This window comes from Lipophrys pholis (genome assembly GCF_963383615.2).
Source record: "Lipophrys pholis genome assembly, chromosome: 10".
Classification (NCBI taxonomy): domain Eukaryota; kingdom Metazoa; phylum Chordata; class Actinopteri; order Blenniiformes; family Blenniidae; genus Lipophrys; species Lipophrys pholis.
Genome location: NC_137640.1, coordinates 17,825,672 through 17,837,335, shown reverse-complemented (window position 1 = coordinate 17,837,335; position 11,664 = coordinate 17,825,672). Strand labels below are relative to the sequence as shown.

Below are 11,664 nucleotides of genomic sequence, written 5' to 3'. Positions count from 1 at the left end.
TGCTTATAGTCACATAATAAAATCTTTCCGTATCCTATAAACATTCTACTATCATTAGACACGAAATGCATGTATACCAAATATTTTTGTACAGAGGAAACATAAAAACCAAGACTAAAATTCCTGGAATCCTTGTTGTCTCTAATATTTAATGACTGAAGTATATTTCTTCTGTTTTGACTCTTGTGCAGTTCAAGAAACAACAGTATCAGATACGAGGACGATGATGCATATTTTCATATTCCACTGAACAATATGAAGACGGAGCTGTGAAACCCGAATGCCTAGAAATTCTTTACATAATCCAAATAACCCATCATTCATGTCAGTGTGAACCTAAAAAGAAAAAACGAGTTCACACTTATTCAGAGAATTTACAAAGTGATGAAGAAAAAGTCTTAAAAGTCTGTTTGTTTTTTATCTTTTTAGTCTTAAATAATTTCAAGTTTATTTATTCATAGCTCTTTTCATTGGTTTTGCAACTTGGTCTTTCACAGTGCATTTTTAGTGCCACATACTTTTTTTTTTTTTGTGTCACAGATTTTTCAGTCTCAAACAATTGTCAGCATAAGATAAAACCTACATTTGCCGTCACAATCAATATACCTGAAGTCACTGCTGGCATATGTTTGCACCATTCTACATACATGAGGTTATTTAATTTTCACTAAAGCTTCCATTGTGTTTATTTACCATTTATCAGCTGAACTGACAGCTGTTGTTGTTGTCCTGCCACCGTGGGATTGTAACCACACAATCACCATTAGTCAAATCACAGTAACTCATTTGAAAAAAAAAGACCCATTTTTAAAACTGATAAGACTTGAGGTCACAACAGCAGGCAAGAAAAACTGTGTGACCTGAACTGATCTTACCCACATAGAGACGGAAAATGTTCAGCATAAGGAAGCTGGGAAACAATTTGACCTCTCAGAAAGAGGAACACAGATTGACGTCTTTGGGCTTACTACACATGATTCACTTTCTCAGCAACTTCTTCACTCATGTAAAAGCTGCATCATATGCTGACTGGGTCATTTGCTGAATATCCAAAGAACATGCTGGGTGGAGATGTTTTTTTTTGATGCCATGCAAACAAGTTTTATTACAACAAACAAATGCTTTTATGTGCTCAATTTCTGAATCAGAAATGGATTTTTTAAATTTCTTTTTTTTTTTTTTTTGGTGGGGGTTGCTGAGTGTGTCACTTTGAAGATCTCCAACATTCATATTGTTGCTATTAAGTTTTGAGCCGACCTGCCACAGCTGTAAAAGTACATATAGTTAAGATGTTTATTAGTTGGTTTGGAGCACACGTGTCGAACTCCAGGCCTCGAGGGCCGGAGCCCTGCACGTTTTGCATGTCTCCCAGCTTCAACACAGCTGATTGCAATGAGCAGCTCGTTATCTGGCTTTGTGCTGAATGTGATGATGAACCATCAGGACATTCAGGGGAGGGAGACATTGAAAACGTGCAGGGCTGCGGCCCACGAGGATCTGAGTTTGACACCCCTGGTTTGGAGCATCACACATAACCATCAGGTTTTCTGATGTTTCAGATGTCTGATTGTATGATCAGCTTCAGCCAGCCAACGGTATCAGGATCAATGACAGCCAATAGTTTGGACAACAATTCTGGCAGGTCATAACGCATATTCAAACTTTAGGTGGAAGTAGTCTATCTTTCTTTTTGTTTTGTAACAAAATACCACAGACAGAACACACTCAAAAATACATTTACATACATAAAGTAAAGCAGTCAGTTAACTGGTTTAATTTAAGAAACATTTTCTGTCAGAAGAAACAGGATATCCAAATAAGAAATAAAAACTTTTTTTTTGTTTTTTGTTGGTTCTATAGTAATTCACTCATGCCTCTATGGAGTTACAACTCGAATCTTCCCCACCGATTATGAGACAAGGTGCAATAATACGATGCACAAGTGGCTTTTTCTGCACAGGGAGACATTTACCCACACACACGTTCACAAAAGAATACACGTTGGGATTGTGACAAGAGGCTGGAGTACCTGAAAGTAAACCCAAGGAGGCACAGAAAGAACACATACACTCCAAACTGAAAGGCCCCAGCAGAAATTTAACCTTGAGGCACCAGTGTGAAGTAAAAGCATTAATCATTACGCCACCATGCTGGAAAGTGCAAGAGTCTTCCTTTGCTTAATTTATCACACAACTCAGTTTTTTCTGAAAGTGAGACGTTGTCAACATGTCAGCACCTATAAAAATAAATAAATCACAACAAACCCACAACAAACACTCAAGTCATCAGTTGAAGCTGAAAATTTTCAAACGTGCTTGTACGAATGCTTGTTTAACATAAGCAGCTGGCGTCTGTTTGCCTCAGTTTATGTAAGTAATAATACGTCTGGAGTGGTCTTTGCAGAGAAGGTAGAATCCCAAAGCATAAGCCTCAGTAAAGTAAAACGCTACAAATATTAATTATCTCTGTAATAAACATTCCTTATTAGTCTCACAATCATCCAGTTGGTTGATTATCAAATGAACATTCACCGTTTAAACAGCCTGTCTGTAAGAGCAGCATGGATAATGCTTTTTTTGCTGCATTCCCAGTCACTTTCAGACTGTTTTTATTTTAAAGAAATGTTGTTTGGGACTTCTGTGGTTGTCCAAAACAATGTGATCTAAAAGTAAGTAATTACACATGTTCACATTACTGTATCCTATTTTATATTACTATTTCTTTGACATAGAAAATTCCTGCTTTGCCTTTACATTTGTTTCACATTGTGTAATTCATATATATACTTTATTGTCATAGATATTATTAACTGGGTCTGTACGATGTATTCAGATAAACTGCATTGAAATCCTGACTGATAAGAGTTAATAATTCTTTCAGAATTCATTGAGAGAATCCAACTGTAATTGTGCTGCAGTACATGTTTTTAGTACTCTTTCAACCTTTTGTGACACTGGAGTCCACTGGCTTTGTGTTTCATGATTTGGGAAATCCTGAAACTTCAGCATGCAGAAGTATTATGGTGCGCTCCCAATTCTCAAATGCTGACTAAGAGACGGGAAAACAAGAAAAACTAGCTTGGTTGTTTACAAAGTGTGCCAACTCTCAAAATACAATCATATATGAGGAATGTGCCAGTTAAAATTTGATCCAAAAAGCTTTGCAAAGGAAAACGCTGGTCTACACTTGGCACGTGATTATGTCAATGTCATTAAAAGCCAAAGAAATAAACACTGGCAGCCCAAGACACTTTTGTCTGGTAGGCAGTAGGCTCTGGACACAGTGTTGACCTACTTATTTAATTTGGTTGTTACTGCATTAAGAGACCTCGAACAAAAACATTTCAATTATTATCTAAATGTTTACAGTATTTTCCATAATTACAATCATAGTGGACTGTTGTGTCAGTGGTGGTTTAAAATACAGGATTGATGGTTTCATTGAAATGAGTCAGTTATACGTGTGAAATGTAGTGTAGTTACCTTAGTAGTTACAAATAAAAAGCAAAACACTGATTATTGTGCTGCTTTAAATGGTCCATCTAACAGAGTCTTTCTGTATAATGTGCATTTTGAAGGTATTACTGGAGTGTTGCTGTGACACATTAACTGGGTTGTCCATACTGTCTGGATCATTCTGTTCACTGACTCACTCAATAGTTCTACTCAGTTGAAGGACTCTATGCTCTGTAAGTGAAATATGACAAATACAAAACAAAATATCTGGACAAAACTACAAACTTGTAGACAGCAGCAGCAGCAGCAGCCCCTATGAAGACTATGCTTATGTGAATTGAATCAATGCATTACGGATGCAAGTTAACATTAATGTTACTGATAGTAACATTTTCTTTCATACAGCTTTAAAGAGTACGGGGTTGTAATGGAACCGTAACTGTCAAGACACCGGGCTTAACCATTTACAGACAAAAAGAGACAACGGCATTGTAGCTCTACAACTGTGTCATGCGGGACACAATAGAGAAGGAGACGTCAAACACTTGAGTAATTGTATCTATGTTAGTGTTTTCTTAATAATAATCAGTAATTGATTCATTTCTATCAAAAGTTGCTGTATTATATGATGTCCTAAGTTCATAATCAGGTAAAAAAAACCAAAAAAAAAAACCCAGACGTGTCAAAAGACCTGCTCTGCATGTCTGACTTTAATCTGGGCCACAAGACGCCCCAGGGCAAGTTTGGAAGTGTGCAGGTTAAAATGTGTGAACGCGGTGTTTAGGAAGTATGACCATACCTTTGTTAATGGTACAACTTGATCTTCATGTGAAAAAATTATAACAGCAGCTGCACATAACTAGTAAAACAATGAATAAATCTGAGGCAAAACAGACGTTGATATTTAACTGAGGGGATATGCTTGACCATTACAATCTCCTCTTGTATGAACAAAAACACTCACACAGAACAGATTTTAATATATTCCCTAAAATTTGAATATTTTCAAGTGAAGCCTGGAGTGGATAAAACTGTTTTAACACGTTTGACGTGTTAATCAAGTTGTACATGAAGAAAACTGTGTGACTGACATCTCATAAGGATATTAATCACATTATATGGAGAAAACAATGCTCAAAGTGGCCTGTTTTTAGTAGTAAATATTGTAAAGTTAATAAACCTCAGAGATTTCTTATATATTTGTTAAGCCCTGGGGTAATATGGAAGTTTGCTGTTTATTTATTTTTTTGTTTAATTTTTTGGGGTCTTTTTTTTCCAATTTCGATTGGTGTGATCAACCCAAATACAGATTTTTTAGATGATTTGTTGGGGGCAGAACAATAAAAAACAAACAAGCAAACAAAAACTTTTGTTGTAGTTGTAGATAATGTCGTAATCTTAAAGCCAATTTTGTGACACAAGACAAACAATCAACATTAAAGAAAAAATGACTAACTTTATTTGCACATGCAAGAGCTTAGATGACATTTAAATGTTTATTTGAAACAAACAGAAGACTTGGAGCTTCGCAGTCTACAGGATTAGAGGAGCAATGACAAACATCATAAAGCCTTGTTCTTTGTGTGGAAGAGTTTGAATAAAAACACACACATACCTGCTTGCTGTAAGGTCACAGGAGCTATAGCCAACGTCAAGGAAGACATCAGAGTGTTAAATGTCGCAAATCAATACTCACTCAGTCGGATACAAGCACAATTGCCTGTTTTATCAATCTGACTTTCGTCTACTGTCTGAGAGTATTAGTGCTGCTCCACCTCACGTTCATCAGCATCCATTAATTAGTGCTGAGAGGAGCTAAACAAGTGTGTTTACGATGGAGTTCCACTAGGCAGGATAGTTACTTTCTTAATTACACAGAAGTTAGCTACGGTTAATCTGATTAATGCAGTAAAATTTAGGAAAAACAATGTTATTATTTATATATAATGGAAAACAATTTGAGATTCAACTGGGGACAATCTAACTGTGAGGTAAAAGTGTTAACCACAACATCACTGTGCAGTCCTCGTCTAAAACTCATATGTATTCTTTAATTTAGGGGGATTTGGGTTTAGGGTCGCAAGGTGGCACAGTGATTGGTGCTCTTGCCTCACAGCAAGAGGGTGCGGGTTCTACTACTGGCCAGGCCTTCCTGTGTGAAGTTTGCATGTTCTTATGCAGCACTTCATTTCACTGCCGTTTGCTCCCATGTGTTTTGTGTTTGTATGTGGCAAAAAAAAATACCTAGTATCCTTGTTGAATGGACATGTCAACAAAGTAGCCTGCAAGAGGGTACTTTAAAAAAAAAAGGTATCATATGACCTTTTAGTAATGTTTGGATTTAGGTTTTCCTTTTGGTAATAAACCACTGAAATCAACTTTATTGTGCAAGAGCGAAATATCAGAACTTTCACAAGAGAAACTGTAATCGTTGTTTTGATCTCGTGAGCCCTGCTTTGTTTTTCAGTGAATCCTGCCCTTACCAAGTAGGATTGTTTTGACTCTCACCCTTGAAGTCGCTGGGCCAATCCACTGGCGTGCAAAATGCTCCACAGAGGCCCTCTTTAAACTCCCTAACAACACTTTCTGAGCTTACGGACAACACAATGATATATCATATATCTGATGAGAGAGTTTCTGGTTCTTCACCTGCACAAAGAATGTTATGACAACAAAATGCACACCTGTTCTGAACTAAAAACTCAGAAAAGATCAATTCTTGGCCTAGAAAAAAACCATTTCTAAATCTCACGAGCACAGGACTTGTAGAGCCTCTTTTCATATATGAAAAAAATATACAGGAAACCGATCATATCTCAGTTTAAACTTAATGCAGTAAAATGTATTTTTTATCATTTATTTTAGCGTTTACTGAAGAGAAAAGGCTCATTTAAAAAGTTCCCTTACGTTCATGTGGAAAGTAAGTCACGTGCAGTTAAAATAAATGGAAGTATCCTTGTTTAAACACGCTGAACTATGGGATTGTTTTCCCCCCTGACAAGTTTACGTCTTCTCCCTGTCTGGGTTTCATCCAGGTGTTATTTTCCCACCCATAATCCAAACACATGCTTGTTATTAGACTGGTGACAGTGAACTGACCATAGGTGTGGGTGTGTTCATGAATAAATGTGTTTTACTCTGTATTACAGTGCAATAGACAGAGTGAATCCTGCCAATAGCCCAAAGTAAGCTCCATGTACAAAAAATAAATTGATAGAGGAATTCCTTTTTGCTAAAGGTGGCGTGCTGTTCAAGTGTGAAGAAAACACTAGAGACTTACGTTCATTGATTTATTTATTGTTTTATTAGAAAAAACACTTACAAAACTTTGGCACGATTGTGAATCACCAACTGCATTTGTATAAAAATACATTCATTCTTTGTTTAGTCTTTTTTCTCAGTGCGTGCCACTCATGTTGCACATCTGACCCTGAAGACTTCTTTGATACTCCTGAAGGTTGTTTTCTTTTGGGAAGTTGAGGAGAAAACATGATCCTCAGGTCAGTTTTTTTTGGAATGTTCTTCGTCCCTACATTTCAGTGGCATCTTCAGCTTTAAGGCTTGACCTCACAGCACCAAGGCACCTGGCCCCCATCGAAAGCATCAGTCCATTCGGCACAAAAGGTTTTTCCTCACCTCCTCCTTTTTGTTTCATCAGCTGGGAGAGCCGCTCTATGAGCCCCGTGGAGCTCCTTGATTAAAATGCAACATACGTCATCATCTTGGTGAAAATCAGCTCTTACATTTCAGTGCCTTCAAATCAATTTACACACAATCTGTTTTTGCTGTCAGAATACATTCAGCTTTACACAGCTCTCTGAGAGAAGACTCTAACCTCTCTTGGAATCTTCCACTGCATATATTTAAGGCATACTTGTTTTCCCTTTATACATTTTGTTACCTGCATGCATTTGCTCCACCATGACAACTTTAGATACAGCATGTGCGTAAGTAACAGTAGAAATGACAGGCACATTGCTGTTGAGTTACACAATGCATAACAACGTAGGTGGGTAAAATCTACTGTTGCCAGACAAAGGAAAGTTGATAACTGAAGACAATAATTGCACTTTTCTCTATACGCCAGTCAAAGGTGACAATATTCTTCTGAACATGTCAACTTGTCAAGGGCGTTTTTTGTTTTTTTTTAAAACATTGATATATCAGGCACAACTCCGACTCTCTACCTGATAAATGTCAAGTGATCCTAACCCCCAGCTTGCATTAAGTCACAAAGTCCTTATATTTCAAAAATCTCTCCATACAGGGAATTACTGATTGGGAGGCGTATGCAGCTGACTTTGGTGGGAGTCATTAATCACTTGAGGAGGACAGGAACTGATGCAGGGAAGTTGCTTCTCTCTCGTCAGTACAGGAAAGTGTCCACTTTTCTGAACTGGAATCCAAGTGGCAGCTCCTCCGCTAACATCCAGTCCCTGTGAGCTCCGTCTCCTGGCCTCTCTGTGGCGCTCCAGTCCATCTCAACAACACTGGCCGGAACCAAGTGCCATTTATCAGAGAGAAGTTATCCAGAATAAGACAAATCTCTTCATTTGTTTCACTGAGCAGCTTGACGCTCTGGCAGCTTTCATGGTTCAACACGTCATGCAGCGAGGTCGGATGTTGAGGGGCTGAGGGTTGGGGTCAATCTGTAGCCATGACGGAAAAAAGAACAGATGAGATGAAGGTTAGGAAATGAGATAATTCAGTCCTTCACCAGGCAGAAACTAACACGGATACATAAAGTTTACACCCTTGATTTGTTCTTAGGTAGATCCTAGTATACATATTCTCCTCAGTTTAGTTGTTTTTTAATATCTTAACAAAAGAGAAGTGCCTCATGCTCATCACACTCAGTAATCAGTAGATATGGCGGAGGGTTGTTTCTAGTATCTGGTGACTCACCTCGCAGTAAACTGGCGGAGGTCGAAAGCGAAACTCTTGGACAAACGCCATGAGGGGTCGCTCCATGATCCCACTCAGGTCTTCAGCCGGCTGCGGGACCACAGCGTTGTTGCGCTGCTCAGCCTCCTCCTGTGTCACCACAGAGCTGTAATCTGGAGGAGCTGTAAGGAAACAGGCAGGATTAGATCGCTGGCCCGACTCAGCAGAGCTGCAAAGGTCCAGATAATAAACAGTTGAGTCATCAGTGCCGGTAATACTCTTTACTCTCCCACATAACTCATTTTAAAACTTTGGAGCTATGACATGCCAGTTTCATCAGACACTTGAAGACGTATGACAAGAAACTTACGTTCAGGCTGCTCGGGAATGGCCATGTGAAGCCACTCCAGGTTGACGCTGTACTGGCTGCTGACGCTGGAGGTCCGGCTGCCAAAAGGATGTAGAGGGATGGTGCCAATGACAAGCGGCAGCTCAAGACAGAGTTTGGACGTCCCAGGAACATCAACACAAACCTGGTGTAAGGCAAGGAAGAACTTTTGTCATTATTACCATTATTTGCAGTGTTCTGAAGAGGGAAAAGAATGAATAATCCAGTTGCTTGACAAACACAGGAGCTGAGCGCACCTTGAGTGTGTACTCTACTTTGATGATGCGGCACTGCAGGATGGATGGACCCACAGGCGGGATTTTGATGGCTCGGCCATGCCAGGTCTCTCGACATCTCGCGCCAACATAGTCACCAGACAATGTGGCCACCACTGAGCGCTTCTGCTTCATGGTTCCACGGGCGATGAAGGTCTGCGTCTGGGTGATGAAGGCTTTGGGCACAACTGACCTGGATGTAGAGTTGTCAAACTCTGCAAAGACTGGAATAACTTCACCTACAAAAACAAACAAAAAAAAAAAAAGATTATAAGAAGTGCAAAAACTTATTGTATAACTTTAAAAAAATGTAATTAAATTATAAAACCCACACGTGTCTGTAGAGAATAAGTCACAGATGCTGGACCCTTACCTGGTGTGTAGCCTTTGCGGTCAATCTTTGCAGTTAGAGACACTTGTCCAAAGTTGCGGTACCATGCTCGTGCCATCTTATCTTTCGTACCAGCCTGTGGTGCCTACAAATTGGAAGTCAAACAAGCAGGTAATTTAGAACATTTAAAAATCATCATTAAGTGCAACAGGCACAAAACATTAGGGACCGGCTACTTACCAGTAAAGCAGGTGTGTTGATATCAATGGGCTCAATTACGGTAAACTCCTTCTTGATTTTCCTGACAGTGGCCCAAGGTCTGTGGAGCTTTACTTTGACCCAGTAACGGATACTGCCATGTTTCCCCTCAAAGGAGGTGACCAGTGTCTCTTCTGGCAGCTGAAAGCTGAATGGAAATTCATGCCTGCCTGCAGGAAGGACAGTCACTTCACCATTATCTGAAACAAAAAGAAGAAAAAAAAATACAGAAATGTAAGTTAAATGTTTAATTAAAGAACTACCAGGCTCTTATAGTTCATGTCAAGTTGATTAAAAAGAAAAAGCCCAATCAGTTAGATTGAATAAGATGCACATAAAGCAATTATTACAGGACAGTGAGACAGTACTTTCATCTCCTCAATCAGTTTACTGGTTCTGTCCGTCAATAAATCCTGATAAAACGACGCTAAACAACCCTTGCAAATCTTAAGTCTTGAAATTGCAAGAGATAAAACCTTTGAAATAAGAGATGCTGTTGAACTTCACTTTTGTTTGCTGCAATCACATGGCTTCAGCGCTCGCTCAGAGGGGCAGCTCCTGCTCCATTGTGCTGACGGAGAACATGTTTTCCTCGAGCTACGTTACAGAGCCCATCTCAGCCGCTCTGTTTTTCTCACTCCCCTGTTGCAAAGGTCCAGGAACATGTGTTTGTATTTAACAGACTCCGTCTGTTGGGTTTCTCTTTAGCTAGTTCGATGTTCCAATATCATCTAAACAATACTGCCACTGTCAAACCTTCTTTGTAGGCCAAACGGATATTTAGTTCGCACGATTTTATGCAAACACCATAGATCAAGTCAATAGGCATTATTAGGCCTTGTTTGTGTAAGGTTAGTTGCAAAGAGATTAAACAGGCAAGACTAGTTGCAGATAGAAACCAAAGTGAAATTGACAAAGCCTCGACTGCGAGTTTCCGGCCTGGTCTTGAGAACCAAAACAGCTCAGTGTCCAATGAATGAAGACAGAAACCTGAGGCTCCCCTACCAGAGGAGAAAAACAACCCCAGACTTGCTTCATAGAAGGGAAGGTTGGTGTCAGTGGTGTTTCCTGAGGCAGATGTTGGGAACGTCCTATGTAAATAGCATGTTTTCCCTCCCTTTCTTAAGGAGTCGAAATGTATTTTTACATGTTTAAAACTCCTAGAAAAAATTATATATTTTATCAGTTGGTAAAGCCAAACAAGTTTAAGTGACAGGACCTTGAAAAGTGTTTCTGCAAAAGAATGACTGAGTGTTTGGAAGCTTACTTTCAACACTTGGATGAAGTAAAATATGAAGAAATGTGAAGCAATAAAGTGAAGAATTTATGCCTTTGAAAAGGCAACTCCAGGTTACTTTTAGTTTCGATCAAAAGTCTCACATGAGAGGAAAAACAAGCAGCAGTTTCATAATCAAAGTTGAGGTCTGACTTCATCATAAATCTGTTGTTTAACCTCCAGTGCTCTGTCATGATCAAAACAACACCATTCCAAGTTTGCAAACAAACAACCAGCCCAGTGTCCACCAGACAAATAGACCCACTTTAACACAATAGTTCCAGTCGCCATGGAGCTGGTTAATGAGAGCAGTAACGAAGCCCCCTGTCCCTGTCCCATCACCGGTCTGCAGAGCGGACTGACCTGCCTGCAGCAGCACCTCTCTGCGGTTCAGGTACTCCACTTCGTCGCTGTAGTTCTGGGTGTACGCGGTGCTGGAACCGGCCGACCGGGACTCGGTCCAATGCACTTTGGCGAAACCCTCGGCGTGGAGCTTGAGGGAGTCTAGCCGACTCTCCCCATACAGCTCCAGCAGCACCCGCCCGGACACCACGTCCCCGCTGCTGAACACTGGAGTAGAGTCCAGCTCAGGGGAGTCGAAGACGATGTCAAACTTTTTCAACTTGTCGAAAATCATTTTCTTTTTTTTTTGTTTTTCTATTCAGGCAAAGTCCTCTCACAGTGGAAAACTGTTTCCTTAAGTCTCGCAGTCAGTAGACGAGTGATGGAGAAGGACGTTGGTGTGCAGGTATGTTGTCCTCTGCAGTTTAAAGCTCAAAGTATGGAGACCAGACGGA

General features: G+C 39.8%; 1 protein-coding gene across 1 annotated transcript; it reads right to left on the bottom strand.

The window, feature by feature from the left end:
• Positions 1 to 7,818: 7,818 nt before the first annotated feature.
• LOC308116127 (arrestin domain-containing protein 2-like) lies at positions 7,819 to 11,650 on the bottom strand. Its single transcript, XM_080474137.1, has 7 exons — positions 11,231 to 11,650; positions 9,574 to 9,791; positions 9,376 to 9,478; positions 8,985 to 9,241; positions 8,710 to 8,872; positions 8,361 to 8,521; positions 7,819 to 8,104 (listed from the first exon to the last, which is right to left on the bottom strand). Exons 1-7 carry the CDS (start codon positions 11,502 to 11,504, stop codon positions 8,051 to 8,053), a joined length of 1,230 nt encoding a protein of 409 aa, XP_080330263.1. The 5' UTR covers positions 11,505 to 11,650; the 3' UTR covers positions 7,819 to 8,050.
• Positions 11,651 to 11,664: the final 14 nt, after the last annotated feature.